The 17,243-nt window shown below is 42.1% G+C and overlaps 1 protein-coding gene across 1 annotated transcript; it reads left to right on the top strand.

Moving 5' to 3' along the window:
* Positions 1-311: 311 nt before the first annotated feature.
* On the top strand, positions 312-16,938 carry LOC306872467 (transmembrane protein 41A-B; the record flags this gene model as incomplete). The annotated part of the gene is made up of 5 exons (XM_079421032.1): positions 312-466; positions 9,540-9,690; positions 10,891-11,052; positions 15,761-15,899; positions 16,709-16,938. The coding sequence occupies 5 exons, from the start codon at positions 312-314 to the stop codon at positions 16,936-16,938; spliced, it is 837 nt and encodes a 278-aa protein (XP_079277158.1).
* Between the last annotated feature and the right edge of the window lie 305 nt (positions 16,939-17,243).

Genomic DNA, 17,243 nt, shown 5'->3' with positions numbered 1-17,243 from the left:
TGACGACACTGTAGCCTCTAATAATACTATTTTGTTACTTATGGGGTTCTAATGAAGTTTTTTTAAAGTTACACATACTTTTCCCACAGTGCCCACACCATGGGCTCATATTTTTGGTGGTCTCATGTGACAGATAGGTCCACCCTCACAAGGGGCTTCACTGACTCACATTGCTGCAATACAGTAGGTCCACGTACTTGCATGGGATGGAGACGTAACATGTATAAACTGCCCACTGACCGGATCTGCTATTTAACAGGTGTAGCAGCAAGTGCAACAGTATCGTTTTTAGATAGATCTAGTCCGGGACTATGCGCTCAGTCTGGGGTTTAATTGCCTTGGTGGCCGCGGCAACTTTTTACTTGTATCTGCTGTCTGTGTTCCTGCCGCCGGGTCCGCGCGCCGCCCGACCTCACGACGCTCACCCTCAACACACCGCCGATGAACCGCACGAGGAACAACTCAGGTAGATTCATATCTTTGGTAACTTTACTTTGTTTTGTGAGCAGTTATTCCTACTTATGTTATTGCTTGTAGCTGAATAAATTCTCTATTAACTGTCAAATAGTCTGTTAAACTTTTACCTATTTACCTGGCTACAGGTAAAATAAACGTCTGAATATGTTATTTTAATAATCTTATGTGGACAAATGACAGAATGGGAAATTATTTCAGATAAACATAGTTACACAACAGACATAATTAAAATAAACTGAATAAAATTGTATGGTGAAACTTGGTAGCTATATTGATGTTTCGTGGGCTACTTGCGATTCATGAATGAATTGCTATTTTTAATCGGATTTATTTATTTATTTTATTTATTTATTTTTTACTTAGGCTAATAGGCTGAACCGGTTCACATCTATCACTGATATTATTAAGTTAAAGATTCAGTGAAAGCATCGAAATATGAACGATCGAGTGAACGAAGCGTTTAGATTATTATTAACATTACAAATAACTTATTAATAACCATAGTCTAATCTGAATTCATAGTCTGTTGCTATTATGACATCCCTTCATAAAAAATGTAGGCCGATCTGAATTATGTTAACAGTTAACCTTGTCTATTTAATTGGGATTCAGTAACTTGATTTTTCTGTAATGTATTCACTTATTTAACTAAACTGTGATTTACATAGAATATTACATGTTTCCCTGGGGGCTTCTTGCCCAAGGTACAGTGGAATTTTACCCTAGTAGTGGAGCAAGATGGTCCTTTTCATGAATTTGTGCTATAACTGAACTGTAAAATGTTTCCAGTTTTTTCCACTCATAATACATTTCCACTAATAATATATTGGATGATCCATATCATATACATATTAAACTCATGCATGTTACAGTGTAGCAGTAGTTCCCACTGTTTCTAAGAGAAGCATCTGCAGTGCAGTTTATGACAGCGCTCCCCTTCACCCTTCACTCTCTCCATCTTTTTTTTTATTAGTTCTCTCTATCTTCATTAATTTCACATTCTTCCATATTTGTCTTTGTGTCTGTTTAACTCAGTATTGGTTTATTTATTATAATATATACCCTCATCTCAATTCTGAGGAGGGGTAATGTGGGAGAATAAGAAATAAAATTAGAGAGAATGAGAGATGGATTTGTACTGTAGAAAGAGAGAAGCTTTGGCAGTTATTCTCTGATTCAGCTCCTGTGCTCTCTCCTCATCAGCGTTACTTTATACTGTGTGAGCAGCTCTGTGTCTGTGTGGGAAATGTCCAGATCATAGATGCTTCATGTAATTCACATGCAACCCACATCAAAACTCTTTTTCTTCTTTAATGTTTCATCTGTCCTCTCACATCTCCTTGGCAGGCACCTAAAGGAACTTATCTTTAGTCAGTTCTTATTATGCATCTGATTCTCCAATGTTGTCTGCTTTGCATTTGTGTGAGTCCTAGCCCCTGTAGGTCCTGTAGTCTCTAACAGTAGTGTATATAGCATATATGTGCAACAATATACAGTGAATCAGACTTACTAGAAAATAAACAAAAGCCCTGGCATGTTCCACTATTAGGAAATATACGTGAATATAGTACTGTTTAAAAGTTGTAAATTTTGATCAATTTAATACTGAAATCCTTGCTTTCTTTTAAAAGTATCCATCCATTTTCCAAACTGTTTATCTTTTTATCATAACATTTTTAATATAATTATTTTAATTATGAATTAATTAAACTCTCCATTAATTATTGCTTTGTCTGCTCTGAATGCAAATCAACATTAGCAGTCATGTCTCAGAATTGGAGCCTGGCAGAGGGCATGAGGTGACAGTTATAAGATCAGACAACTGCCTTCTGGAGTTTCTCGAAAACCCTTGCATTTGCTGAGATGTGCAATATAGAGGAGGAGGGAAAGAAAGATATCTGGAGGGTTTATATGCGACATGTATGTCTGACCTGACGAGCTAAAATAAATCGCACCAATAAAGAAAAGGAGAGAGGTCTCAAAAGCCCTGTGTGCTTACAGTGTGTCACTTTCTGAAGTCATCCAGATATTTAGAATAACAAAAACAGTGGAAAGGACACTGAAGTTTCAAATTGGGTAACGGATCTGCTGTATATCTACCATCATCACATTCCGTCTAAAGATCTGACCTTTTCATAGTGTCTTGTGACCTGTATGTCTTGGTTCCTGTCTTGATTAGCTCACTCCTCTGTACCCTGGAGAATATCTGCTGATGAGGCTGAGATGTTTTTCACATGTTGTTCAGCAGTGATGGCAGAGACAGCTGTGTCTTGTGTACTGCTAGCTGTTTGAATCTTTTGGTGGGAATCCCCATAGTTATAAGAGAAGGGAAATTTTGTGTTGACATATGTGCATGTATCATGTTTTACAGTGGTATAGCAATAAAAATCAGCTGTTTTAAGGAGAATAGGCTTAAATAGTCCTGAACATGTCAGGACTTTTCAAAAAAGAGTTTTGATTATTGACTCTGTTTTGTTTATTGTCTGGTCAGTCTCGTCCACTGAAGGCTCTCATATTGTTGTACTTGTGAGAACATACTCAGTGTCCCCTCAGCATGGAGCATATCACATGTTTATATTCGTCATACCAGGTACGTATGTGAAATTAAAACCTCTTCTTTGGCACATGGGTGGGGAATACCGCCCCATTGCGTGCCCAAATTACCCCCTGGATGGCATTAAGGAGCTAAGATTACTCTCAACTGCACAAGATGTGATTCATCTGCTGGTAAGAGCCCTGTGACCACCACACAAGAAATCCAATCTGTGGTACAGCCATATTGATGATCATGTTAAGTGTGTTTTAAAGATGTTTTAAACAGTCTGGCCATCCAGTACAGCCAAACCACACACATGCACACTAGCGTATGTCCACAGCTGAGAGGCTATTTCCGTCCAGTTGGTGTATCATATTTCATTCCTTCATGCACGCTGAGGGCAGATTTCAGTCTTTCCGTCTCATCTTGCTGACAGGCTAGTGTCTTGATCAGGGGCCTTCAACCATTTTCAAGAATCCTTCAAGTGATTTCAAGTCTGCTGTGCACTTAAAAAATGCTAACCTAAAAATGGAAGTTACCTGGCTTTATTTAAGTAAAAAAAGGTTATTTAATAATACTGACCCTAAATATATCAATTTATACCAATTACCAATTATTGATATATCGTATGGTACTTTTTAATTGTTTATGTAATTTTAATATGTAAGGAGCAATGAAACATTTAGATTATTCAAAATTAATCATGTCATCCTAAACCTCCTGTAATGTCTCGGACCTTGTAGATGGCTCCATCATCAATGATGAGTGGGAGAGGGGGTTCCTCGGTTGGACCAGGCTCTGGGGAAACAGAAGGGTAATAAGGTTTGAGTAAGGAGACGTGAAAAGTAGGGTGAACTTTATATTGTGCAGGGAGCTGAAGCTTGAAAGTGACCGGGTTGACCTGTTCCAGAATGGTGAAGGGGCCAACGAACCTGGGACTCAGCTTACGGCTGGGCAGGCGTAGCCGAATGTCTCGTGTGGAGAGCCATACCTTCTGTCCAGGCAGATAGGTGGGTGTTGCTGAACGACGAGCATCGGCGGCGATCTTCTGCCTGCGTACTGTCCGTTGCAGGTGGTGATGTGCTGAGTCCCAGACTCCCTCGCTTTCTCGGAACCAGTGGTCGACCGCAGGCACATCGGAAGGTTCTCCGGACCAGGGAAATAATGGAGGCTGGAAACCGAGTACGCACTGGAAGGGAGAGAATCCAGTAGAAGATTGACGGAGTGAGTTCTGGGCGTACTCGGCCCAGCCTAGGAACTGGTTCCAAGAATTCTGGCGGCGATGGCAGAAGGTTCTCAGGAAGCGCCCAATTTCCTGGATTTTGCGTTCAGTCTGCCCATTTGATTGAGGGTGATAACCTGAAGTCAAACTGATGGTCACACCTAGGAGAGCGAAGAAGGCCTTCCAAACACGGGAGATGAATTGTGGACCTCTGTCCGAGACTATATCTTCAGGGAGGCCGTAGTAACGGAATACATGATTAAATAAAAGTTCTGCTGTTTGCATGGCAGTGGGGAGTCCAGGTAGAGGAACGAGACGGGTGAATTTGGAAAATCTGTCGATGATGACGAGGATGCAGGTATTATGGTCGGAGGGTGGAAGATCAGTGATGAAGTCCACTCCCAGGTGTGACCACGGGCGGTTGGGAATGGGTAAGGGCACCAGCTTGCCGGAAGGGAGATGACGGGAACTTTTGGATATGGCGCAGTCTGGGCAGCCCTGAACGAACCTTCTCACATCCCTGGCCATGTTCGGCCACCAGAAGCGATCGCTTAGCAGCGAGAGAGTAGCGTTGGCCCCTGGGTGACCAGTACCAAGTGAAGTGTGAGAGGAGTGGATGAGGGAAGTGCGTTGTGTCCTGGGAACATACTGACGACCCGGTGGGCAGCCCGGCGGATTGGCAGGAGGAGTGTCGGAGGACACTGGCGGAGAGGACCAAGCAATGGGACTTACGATGATGTTGGAGGGCAAGATACCTTCGGGCTCCTCGAGAGAATCCTCCTTGGTGTGAAGACGAGATAAAGCGTCCGCCTTGGCGTTACGGGATCCTGGACGATAGGAGATTTGGAAATTGAAACGGGTGAAAAACAATGCCCATCTTGCTTGGCGTGGATTTAATCTTTTGGCGTCTCGTAGATATTCGAGGTTCTTGTGATCGGTAAGCACGAGAAATGGTTGAGCTGCCCCCTCCAACCAGTGTCTCCACTCCTCCAGGGCAAGCTTGATGGCCAGAAGCTCCCTGTTGCCGATGTCGTAGTTTTTCTCCACCGGGCTGAGCTTCTTGGAGAAGAAGGCACATGGATGGAGCTTGGGAGGCTTCCCCTGCTGCTGAGATAATACCGCACCTACTCCAGTTGTTGATGCGTCCACCTCTACGATGAAGGGCAGTTCTGGATTGGGGTGGACGAGGAGTGGTGCGGTAGTGAAGGCTTCTTTGAGACGGTTGAAGGCATTGGTGGCATTCACATCCCAGGCAAGGGACTTCTTACCTCCTCGTAGGAGGTCAGTGAGGGGGCTTGTGATAGAACTATAGTTGGCAACGAATCTTCTGTAAAAGTTTGAGAAACCCAGGAAGCGCTGCAATTCCTTGATCGTGGTGGGTCGAGGCCAGGATGTAATGGCTTCCACCTTCCCCTTGTCCATGCGGATGCCACCGTGACTAATGATGTATCCAAGGAAGTGGACGGATGGTTGGTGGAATAGACATTTTTCTGCCTTGAGGTAGAGCTGGTGTTTCCGTAACTGCTGAAGGACCTCCGCAACGTGGTGGCGATGTTCGGCCAGGCTCCGGGAGTAGATCAAAATGTCATCAATGTAGACTATTACAAAACGATGAAGGAACTCCCGGAGCACCTCATGCATGAAGCTTTGGAAGACAGAGGGGGCGTTGACAAGCCCATAGGGCATGACCCGGTACTCATAGTGCCCTGTAGGGGTTACAAAGGCGGTCTTCCACTCGTCCCCCTCTCTGATGCGGAGGTCCAGTTTGGTGAATATGGTGGCACCGCGAAGTTGTTCCAACGCTGCAGGGACAAGAGGAAGTGGATAGCGATACTTAACCGTGATGAGATTTAATTTACGATAGTCTATACATGGACGGTGCCCTCCGTCCTTCTTGGCCACGAAGAAGAAACTCGAAGCAGCAGGGGAGATGGAAGGGACGATGTAACCCTGTTTGAGTGCCTCCTCAATATACTCCTCCATCGCCTTCTGCTCGGGAAGAGAGAGGGGATAAATCTTTCCCCGTGGTACTGGTTCACCCGGAACGAGGTCGATCGCGCAGTCCCATGGCCGATGAGGTGGTAACCGAGATGCCCTTTTGGGACAGAACACATCCCTGAAAGCCTCGTAGTCCGGTGGAACCTCCACTGATTGTTTCTCCACAGGGCTCTCTATGGACGTGGCCTGCACAGATAACTTAACAACTGGACGTGGAGATGGTTTTGGCATATGTGGGAAACATTGCGGGAAACAGTTAGTACCCCACTTCAGAACATCTCCAGAGGTCCAGGATAAAACTGGATCGTGCTTAACCAGCCAGGGTCGACCCAAAACAATGTCTACTGTGGATTCCTCTAAAATTAGTAAATGAATACTCTCTTGATGGAGCTGCCCCATTCTCAGCACTAGGGGACCGACACAATATTTGACAAGGCGACGAGTGAGTGGAGTACCTGTTATGGCCTGGATCTGGTAAGTGGTTTCGGTGGTAATGGGTGTGAGGTGGAGTTGCCGGCTGAGTTTCCCCGAGATGAAGTTCCCCGCTGATCCGGAGTCCAAGAGGACTGTGACTGGCATTAGGTGATTTACAAGAACAATGTTAGCACAAGTAGTTAAGGGGTTCATCTTGGGGATGTGAGGGTGCATACCACTCACCCAAAGCCTGGGCGGACGAAGGGTGCAGGATTGAATTCGGTGGTCAGAACTTCCACAATACAGGCACAAACCGTTGGTAATTCGCCTCTGTCGTTCTGTTGGTGATAGATGGAAAGTGTCAGTCTGCATCGGTTCGGATATGGGTCTAAACTCTGGCTGGTGGCTTGGAGGAGTGTCAATGGCGGTAACGGTTGTGGTTTCCGATGTACAGGCCCGCATCCGGTTGGAGCAGCGAATGGAAAGTTGAATGAACTTCTCTAGCCCAAAGGTGTCATCGTAGGCTGCCAGCTGAATTTTCAGGCGGGTATTCAAGCCTTGCCGGAAAGCAGTTATCAGTGATGGCTCGTTCCATCCACTCGCGGCCGCGAGGGTGCGAAACTTCAGGGCGTATTGATGAATAGTCAGATTACCCTGTCGAAGCTTATATAACTGTTCCCCCACTGAAGAATCACCAGGAGAGCTGCTAAACACCTCCTTAAAATGGGCGAGAAACTGGGCAAAAGAGTGCGTGGCAGGTCCAGCTTGGTTTAAAATTGTCTCCGCCCATCTCAATGCGGGTCCTGTGAGCGACGTGATCACAAATGCTATCTTCGCCTGATCGGTCAGGAACATCTGAGGATGTAAGTCAATAGTTAGGGTACATTGGAGAAGGAAGCCATTGCACTCCTCTGGATCACCTGAATAGGGCGCTGGTCGGGCCATGGGACTGGCGTACATTATTGCCGAAGAAGTGGTTGAGGCGAAAGTGACGGGTGTGGTAACAGAGTCCGGTGGTGATGGTGAAGCTGGACGGGCTAATACCCGTTTCAAGGTGTCGACCAGTTCCTGGAATGGGTCGTTTACACTCATGGTGTAGCCGTCTTGGTCCGATCTTCCGTAATGGAACGGGTCTGACACAGATGGTAAGTGAAATGACAAGGTGTTTATTTACAGGGTGTTACAGCGAATTGCAGTCGTGAGGATTCTTCGGATGTGGTGAGTGTCACTTCGTGAGGTTTAAGGAGAACTGAATGACAATAGTAATCAGTCTTTCTGATGTTACAGATCCTGGGGATTGGCCGCGGCAGAGCGACAGAGAGATGCGGAGAGCCGATCAAGCCACCGGAACAGACGAGGAGGAGGACTGGAATGGATAAGACAGAAGGTAAGTAGGGACAGGTAAGTAATCGCAGGTAGTTATACTCAGCTTTGTCAAGCAGCCGAGATGGTCCATGGAGTAATCCTGAGATCGGACAACTGGTGACTTTGGTGACTGAGTTTATATGTGGCTGGTGATAATGAGGTGCAGGTGCAGGTGATTAAAACTCAGGTGAGGTGGATCGGGGTAACTGGCTCTGGGAGGAGCCTGGTCCTTCTGTTACACCTCCATTGTTTGGTTCTCAGCATTTTTCAATCTTTGTTAAACTAAAGAAACAAAGTCATGCAGGTAGAGCAATCACGAGGGTGGGTAAATCATGACATTTTTGGTTGAACTTATCCTTTTAACTTCACCTTTGGTAAAAGTTAAAGCAATATTGTATTTGTTTAAATAACATTTATTTTGTCAGACTTCCTGCAGTACCATACGCGCTAAGTATACAACAAATATATTTACATATTTATGTACTCCATACCATACCCTTTACTTTTAGTATATTAAACTGGTTGAATTCTGTTAAATTGGAACAACTAATTTTGCACTTAATGCACTTTAATTGTGCGAAAGCAGTGCTGAAGTCCAACTAAAGATATACTGAAGTTTATTTGATTGTGCTGAAGTGGAACTATTGCAAGTATACTTTAGGTACACTTAAATATCTTGCACTTAATATTATTCAAAGATCATACAGTCTTCATCAATAGTGACATTAAAATGCATTTTAGGCTTAATATTAAGAAATGTGCATTGTGCACAAGTAGTACTCCAAATAAAGTTTAGCTAATTCAAATTTTTATATCTCAAGAAACATGTCAGTAAATATGTTAATTAGTGCTGTCAAACGATTAATCGCAATTAATCGCATCCAAAATAAAAGTTTTTGTTTGCATAATATATGTGTATGTTCTGTGTATATTAATTATGTATATATATAATACACACACATACAGTATATATTTTGAAAATATTTACATGTCTATATTTATATTCATAGAATTCATATTATAAACAAATATATTTAATATATAAAAAACATTTTTCTGAAATATATACATGTGTGTGTATTTATATATATTAAATATACACAGTAAACACAGAAAATCGAACCTGATCCGAATGGTTTTATAACAGACAAAAGTTTCGGAGGCAGTGTGTAAACGTGATTGACACAATGTGAGGTCGTATTTATTTTTTAACGTGCAAAGATTTCGGACGAAAATTTCAGACTCTGTGTGCAATGACCTTTAGTATGAAATAAATGTATTTTAAATACTATACTTTTTACTAGGGTACACTCAGGTCATATAACTTAAGCCCACAGTATCCACTCAATCTATTGATTAAAACCCTCTTTGTCCTTCATATCAGTCTCTGCTGGTTTTTGTAATGGAAAGCAATTGGGTTGATAGGAAGAGGACAGCCACTATCCAACCTGTTAGAAATTACAAGAGAAACATGCAAGTTCAGTGCCATTATTTTACTGATCCCACAATGTCTTATATTTTCTCCAGGTTGAAGTTCCCATCTGATCTGGACGAGTTGAGGGAACTAGCCGAGCTGCTGAATTTCTATAAGACAGAACACACTGGATATGTGTTCATCCTCTTTTGCAGTGCCTACCTCTACAAGCAGTCCTTCGCCATTCCAGGCTCATCCTTTTTGGTTGGTAACAGAGCTCTACTCTGTGACACTAGTAGACCTGCTTGATACAACCTCATTAGACTGAAATAAAAGCGTTATCACCAGTTCCTCTAAATGCCATTTACATCATGTTTCCTTTCCTGGACATAATCCCATAGAAGTGTGCTTAATTGTGTTGAATGTGCACTTATAATGTACACTCTAAAAAATGCTAGGTTAAATACAACCCAGCACTGGGTAAAATCTGGACAAACCCAGCGATTGGTTTGGTTTTGACCCAGCGGTTGGGTTACTACCCAGAAGGTTGGGTTAAACATTTAACCCAACTGTTGGTTGAAAACAACCCAATCGCTGGGTTTGTCCAGATTTAACCCAGCATTTTTAGAGTGTAGTTTTAAATCTTCAAAACTGTTCATGCAACAAAAATATTAATGAAAGGTCACAAAATGTAAAGAGAATACACTTTCATGGCCATTTTAAAAAGTGCACTTTGTAATAATGTCAAATTAAGTTTAATTTTAAAGTACATTTTAATTATGTTTTAATAATGCTTTAAAGTATATTCGTTCTGATGTGCTAACTAACATACACAGTACTAACGGTACTAAATTGCAGCTACATCATTATAAATAACATGACACAAGTGTCAACATGACATTAAAGTATATTTTATAAATGCTTGTCAGTACATTCAGCAGTACACTTGAACCATATTTAAAAGACAACTACTTGAGTTCTACTTAAGAGGGTCAAGAGTCAAAAACACTTCCTTGCATTTAATATAAATTTAAACCACATTTTCATTAACATGTTACATTTATTTCATACTTGTACAGTATTTCCATACATTAAAAGTATGTCAATTTTTTAACTATAGTACTTCAAGTACTTTGATTTTTACACTGAAATGGTAGCCTAAACATGGTAACTAAATTAACTGATTTTTTTATTATTTTACAAACATACATACCAAACATACATACATAATTTATATGAACAAAGCAAATATTTCTGGGTTAAATCAGGCAGAAAGAGCTCCTTAGGGTAACAACCGCAGGTTACCTCTTTTTAGTGTAAAAGTATGGAAATGATACTACTTTTTTACAAGGGACGCTTAATATATATACAAACAGTACAGTTATTTATATACAGTATGTAACTGCATGTAGCTGATGACCTAATAAAAAAGCCTTTACTGTCAGTTTTTCTTGTCATGTCTAGAACATGCTGGCGGGGGCATTGTTTGGGCCGTGGCATGGACTTCTCATCGCCTGCACTTTGACTACTGTGGGTTCCACCAACTGCTACCTGCTGTCCCGTACATTTGGCAAACGCCACATTGTCAGGCTCTTCCCTGAGAAGGTGGCGATGCTGCAGAGAATGGTGGGTCACCTCTAGGTGTTTAGCACATGACAGAGGGATTTTCCATTAATGAATGTGCTAAAAATAGTCAGTGAATATATGTGTGACTTTGGATTTTGTTTGTTTATACTGTGCATCTAAATTCTAAAGAATAGCAGAGTCCACAGCACAACTATGACAATAACAACACAGATTAACAATATAGAACTACTTAATTATTTTTTCCTACTGATGATCAATCCTTAATCCATGCTTTAGGGCTCAAGCATTTAAAGTGGCCAATTTGCAGCACATTAGTGCCTCAGTGTAGATGCTAATAGTCGGCCCCCCGACTGAGCCTGGTTTCTCCCAAAGTTTTTTTCTCAATTCTGTCACCGATGGAGTTTTGGTTCCTTGCCGGTGTTGCCTCTGGCTTGCTTAGTTGGGGACACTTCATTTCTAGCGATATTGTCGACCTGATTGCGCAGACATTATTTAAACTGAACTGAGCTGGACGATGACATCACTGAATTCAATAATGAAATGCCTTTAACTGAAAATTGAGTGTTTAATCTTGTCATTTTACATTATTGACACACTATTGTCTCATAGACAACATGGCGCCGATGATGGCAGCTATTGTGCGTTGCTCTTCAGTGTTCGTGTTGTTTTTGTTTGTTTTTTGTTTTTCAAATACGATCAGTTTTACCAGGGATGATCTGCTGAACATTCGGCAGAACACACCACAAAATCTTCTACCAGATTTTGATTTTTCGGACGTTTTGCTGGACATTGTAGTTGGCGGAGCCGTAGATCTGGTCAAACGCTACAGGAGGCGCAGGCGGGGAAAGTGAGCCGGCGCGCTCTTGAAGCTTCTTCAGCGCGGATTTCGAACGGTGTTGCCTAGCATCCATCTGGCGAATCTCCGCTCTCTACCCAACAAAACGGACGAACTCCTTCTGCTCTCCCGGACAAACAAGGATTTTTCTAACTCTGCTGCTCTATGTTTCACGGAAACCTGGCTGAATGGCGACATACCGGACAGCGCGATTCATCTGTCTAATTATCAGCTGATCAGAGCAGATCGGGACACGGAATCAACAGGGAAATCGCGCGGCGGCGGGACGTGCTTTTACATCAATGAGAGGTGGTGTACAGATGTAACTGTGTTAAAGAAGATGTGCTGCTCAGATCTAGAAACGCTCTTCATTAACTGCAAGCCGTTCTATTTGCTGCAGGAGTTCTGCTCGTTCATTCTCATGAGTGTTTACATTCCACCGAAAGCGCACCTGAGCACAGCTTTACAGAAACTCGCTGATCTGATCACAGAGAGTGAGCAACAACACCCAGACTCTGTTTTAATCATTCGCGGGGACTTTAATAAAGCAAATCTCTCCCGCGAACTGCCAAAATACAGACAACACATCACATGTCCCACCAGAGACAGTAATATACTGGGTCACTGTTACACAACAATAAAGGATGCATATCACTCGGTTCCACGAGCAGCTTTAGGACTCTCTGATCACTGTTTGGTTCATCTTATTCCGTCCTACAGGCAGAAACTTAAGTCTGCAAAGCCTGTATTAAGAGCTGTTAAAAGATGGACTAACGAAACGGAGCGGGATCTACAAGCCTGTTTCGACCTCACTGATTGGACTGTTTTGAAGCTGCTGCAAATGATCTGGACGAGCTCACAGAGACTGTAACATCTTATATCAGTTTCTGTGAGGACATGTGCATTCCTACCAGGACTCATCTATTCTACAACAATGACAAACCATGGTTCACTGCCAAACTCGGACAGCTCCGTCAGGCCAAAAAAGATGCTCACAGAAAGGGGGATAAAGTCTTGTACAAACAGGCCAAATACACACTGGAAAAGGAGATCAGAGTGGCAAAGAGGAATTATTCTGACAAGCTCAGGAAAAAATTATCTTCCAGTGATCCTGCTTCAGTGTGGAAAGGAATGAAGGATATCACCGGTTACAAGACACCATCCCCAGCAGTCTGGAGAATCAACACCTGCAGACGACTTAAACGAGTTCTTTTGTCGTTTTGAACGATCACCCCACACCCGTCCTGAACACTTCTTCACACAACCATTAACACTTCCAGCAACCCCTCTCTCCCCCACATCTACAATTCAAATCAGTGAAGAAGATGTGTGCCAGGTCTTCAGGAAAAACAAAAGAAGGAAAGCACCAGGTCCAGACGGTGTGTCACCAGCCTGCCTAAAAATCTGTGCTGATCAGTTGGCCCCCATCCTCACACAGATCTTCAATACTGTAGATCACTGGAGCTGTGTGAAGTCCCCTCATGCTTCAAACACACCACCATCATCACCGTCCCAAAGAAACCCAAAATTACTGGACTTAATGACTACAGACCTGTGGCCCTAACGTCTGTAGCCATGAAATCATTTGAAAGACTGGTTTTGGCTTATCTGAAGGACATCACTGGGCCCTTACTGGACCCCCTGCAGTTTGCCTACAGAGCAAACAGGTCTGTGGATGATGCAGTCAACATGGGACTGCACTTCATCCTGCAGCATCTGGACATACCAGGGACTTATGAGAGGATCCTGCACCTCTAAAGACCCCTCTGTCAAGCTCCTGAAGTTTGCAGACGACACCACACTGATCTGCCTCATCCAGGACGGTGACGAGTCTGCTTACAGACAGGAGGTTAAGGAGCTGGCTGTCTGGTGCAGTCTCAACAACCTGGAGCTTAACACGCTCAAAACTGTGGAGATGATTGTGGACTTCAGGAGAAACCCCCCTGCTCTCCCCCCACTCACCATCATGAACAGCACTATGACTGCAGTGGAGTCATTCAGATTCCTGGGCACCACCATCTCTCAGGACCTGAAGTGGGACAATCACATTGACTCCATTGTGAAAAAGGCCCAGCAGAGGTTGTACTTTCTTCGCCAGCTGAGGAAGTTCAACCTGCCACAGGACTTACTGAAACAATTCTACTCCGCCATCATGGAATCCATCCTCTGCACTTCTATAACTGTCTGGTTCAGCTCAGCGACCAAATCTGACCTCAGAAGACTACGGAGGGTAGTCCGGACTGCTGAGCGAATCATTGGTACAACCCTCCCCACTCTCCAAGAACTGTACTCATCCAGAGTGAGCAAAAGGGCTGGTAAAATCACTCTAGACCCCTCACACCCAGCACACTCCCTCTTTGAACTGTTACCGTCTGGTTGACGCTACAGAGCTCTGTGCACCAGAACGACCAGACATAGGAACAGTTTCTTCCCTCAGTCAATACATCTCATGAACAATAAACGTGGAACACACAACTAATACATTATCCATTCACCACACTCACTCATTTCATTTTTATTTTTCTAATTTCTAATTTCTAATTTGCACATACTTGACCTGTACATACATAGGTGTCTATATTATATATTGTTTTTTTTGCTGCTTTGTACATTGGTTATTGACTATTTGTTGTTATTTTGTTTTTATTATCTGTGTCCTGTCCTGTTGCTGTCTTTCTGTTGCACTGTGGAGCTTCTGTCACTACAACAAATTCCTTGTATGTGTAAACATACTTGGCCAATAAAGCTCATTCTCATTCTCATTCTCTATTTTCCTATTTTGATATTGTGCAGTTGCTTTGACACAATTTGTATTGTTAAAAGCGCTATATAAATAAAGGCGACTTGACTTGACTTAATTCGTTTACTGAGAGAGTATACTTGTACTTTTATAAACTAGTGGGATAGATACATATAACTAGTAAACTAGAATTATAACAGAATAAGTTCACTTGTAGTTCACAGTATATTTACAATACAGGAAAAAACTTGTGTACTCAAAGTTTACTTCTATTATGCTTAAAGTACATTGAAGAGTATACTTTTATAAACTAAAAGAGTATACATTTATTAACTAAAAAGTGGGCCAATTTACTTCCTAAGTAGTATTGAAACAGTACACTTACAAGTCTGCTAAATAAATAAGTAGTATGCTACTATATTGATTTGAATATACTTAGTACATAGAGTACTGTATACTTGGAAAATACACTGAACAAAATTATAAACGCAACACTTTTGTTTTTCCCCCATTTTTCATGAGCTGAACTCTAAGATCTAAGACTTTTTCTATGTACACAAAAGGCCTATTGCTCTCAAATATTGTCCACAAATCTGTCTAAATCTGTGTTAGTGAGCACTTCTCCTTTGCCGAGATAATCCATCCACCTCACAGGTGTGGCATATCAAGATGCTGATTAAACAGCATGATTATTGCACAGGTGTGCCTTAGGCTGGCCACAATAAAAAGCCACTCTAAAATGTGCAGTTTTATCACACAGCACAATGCCACAGATGTCGCAATTTTTGAGGGAGTGTGCAATTGGCATGCTGACTGCAGAAATGTCCACCAGAGCTGTTGCCCGTGAATTGAACGTTCTTTCTCAACCATAAGCCGTCTCCAAAGGTGTTTCAGAGAATTTGGCATTGGCAGTACATCCAACCGGCAAAAATGGGGGCAAAAACAAAAGTGTTGCGTTTATAATTTTGTTCAGTGTATATTTGAATTTGAAGTTTACCAAATAAAATTATCCCGAAGTATGTATATATGTATTTTGTAAGGGATACTTTGTGATAATTTTTTTTTTTTTAACATAGCTCAATTTGGCAACCTTGATCATAATCGTTATTTTCATCTGTTAGAGAACTTAGGAGTTGAAACTTAATGCAACATGATTAATCTCTCTCTTTTAGGTGGAAGAGAACAGGAGTAGTTTGTTCTTCTTCTTGCTCTTTCTGCGGTTCTTTCCCATGACACCAAACTGGTTTCTGAATGTCACCTCTCCAATCCTCAACATCCCCATCCCCATATTCTTTTTTTCCATCCTCATTGGTGAGCTTACAGTACATCTTCAGTTATACATTCATGTTTTTTTATGTGAATGGTGTACTTACACTCCACTGCAATTCTACACTGTTTCCCCCCCCTAAATTTTCCTAATGATTCCATTTTGACCAGAATGTTAGTTAACCCAAAAAATGAAAATTTGCCCATGTTTTACTCACCCACAAAGCATGGTGTATATGACTTCCTTCTTTCAGACGAATCCAATCGGAGTTATATAAAAAAAATTCCTGGCTCTTCCAAGCGTTGAGTAGGCAGTTATTGTTTTTTTAACAGTCCAAAAGTAGTCAAATAAAGCACACGCATCCGTAATAAAACGCGCCTCCCATGGCTCCGGGGCGTGAATAAAGGCCTCCTGTAGCGAATCGATGCATTTTTGTAAGAAAAGTATCCATATTTAAAATGTTATAAACATTTTTATCTCACTTCCGCTGACTGTCATATGAGTAAGCCATTCTGGCGGATGACGTATGTGTCACGCGCATATTACGCATGCGTGCGCTTTATTTGACTACTTTTGGACTGTTGAATAAAAACACCCACCTACTCCCATTCTAAAGCATGGAAGAGGCAGGATCATTTTTAATATAACTCCGATTGGATTTGTCTGAAAGAAGGAAGTCATATACACCTAGGATGCCTTGAGGGTGAGTAAAACATGGGCTAATTTTCATTTTTGGGTGAACTAACCCTTTCTATAGTTTTTAGGTGGCCAGACTCTGAACAGTTATTAAGTAAAAATACAGCTTCTGGAGAAAAACAATCCTCGTGATCTTAAATGCTTATTTTCTCCCCAGGTCTAATCCCTTATAATTTTATCTGTGTCCATACGGGTGCCATCTTGTCTGAGATCAACTCTTTGGACGACATCTTTTCTTGGAGGACCCTGTTTCAGCTCCTGTTGATCGCATGTGTGGCTCTACTTCCTGGAGCTCTGATCCGCCGCTATAGTCAGGCCCACCTCAAACTTGATGGCCTGGAACCCAATGGACACCAAAAGGTCCTGAATGATCGCAAGACTAGATGAACCAAAGACAGACAGAAGAGGAGACTGCAGTCTGTTAATATGGGACTGATCATTGGTCTGGAGCCACAGCTGAGGATTTGGTTATGAATGTCTGAATGCAGAGTGGAACTGACATGGACAGAAAGAGAAAATAATAATTACCAAATGTCTATAATGAAGAGAAAGTGTAAAGGAAGAGACTATTAATGTCTTAAAAGAGCTGATGTTACATATATAACACTGGACATTGCGTCATTAAATAGGAAAAAGGAATCTGACGGCCTAGCTTTTAAGTTTTTTTATTGAAGCCAAAAATATTTACTTGT

The sequence above is a fragment of the Barbus barbus genome (genome assembly GCF_936440315.1).
Source record: "Barbus barbus genome assembly, chromosome: 7".
NCBI classification, from domain to species: Eukaryota; Metazoa; Chordata; class Actinopteri; order Cypriniformes; family Cyprinidae; genus Barbus; species Barbus barbus.
The sequence above is the reverse complement of the archived record's forward strand: the minus strand, read 5'-3'. Positions and strand labels throughout refer to the sequence as shown.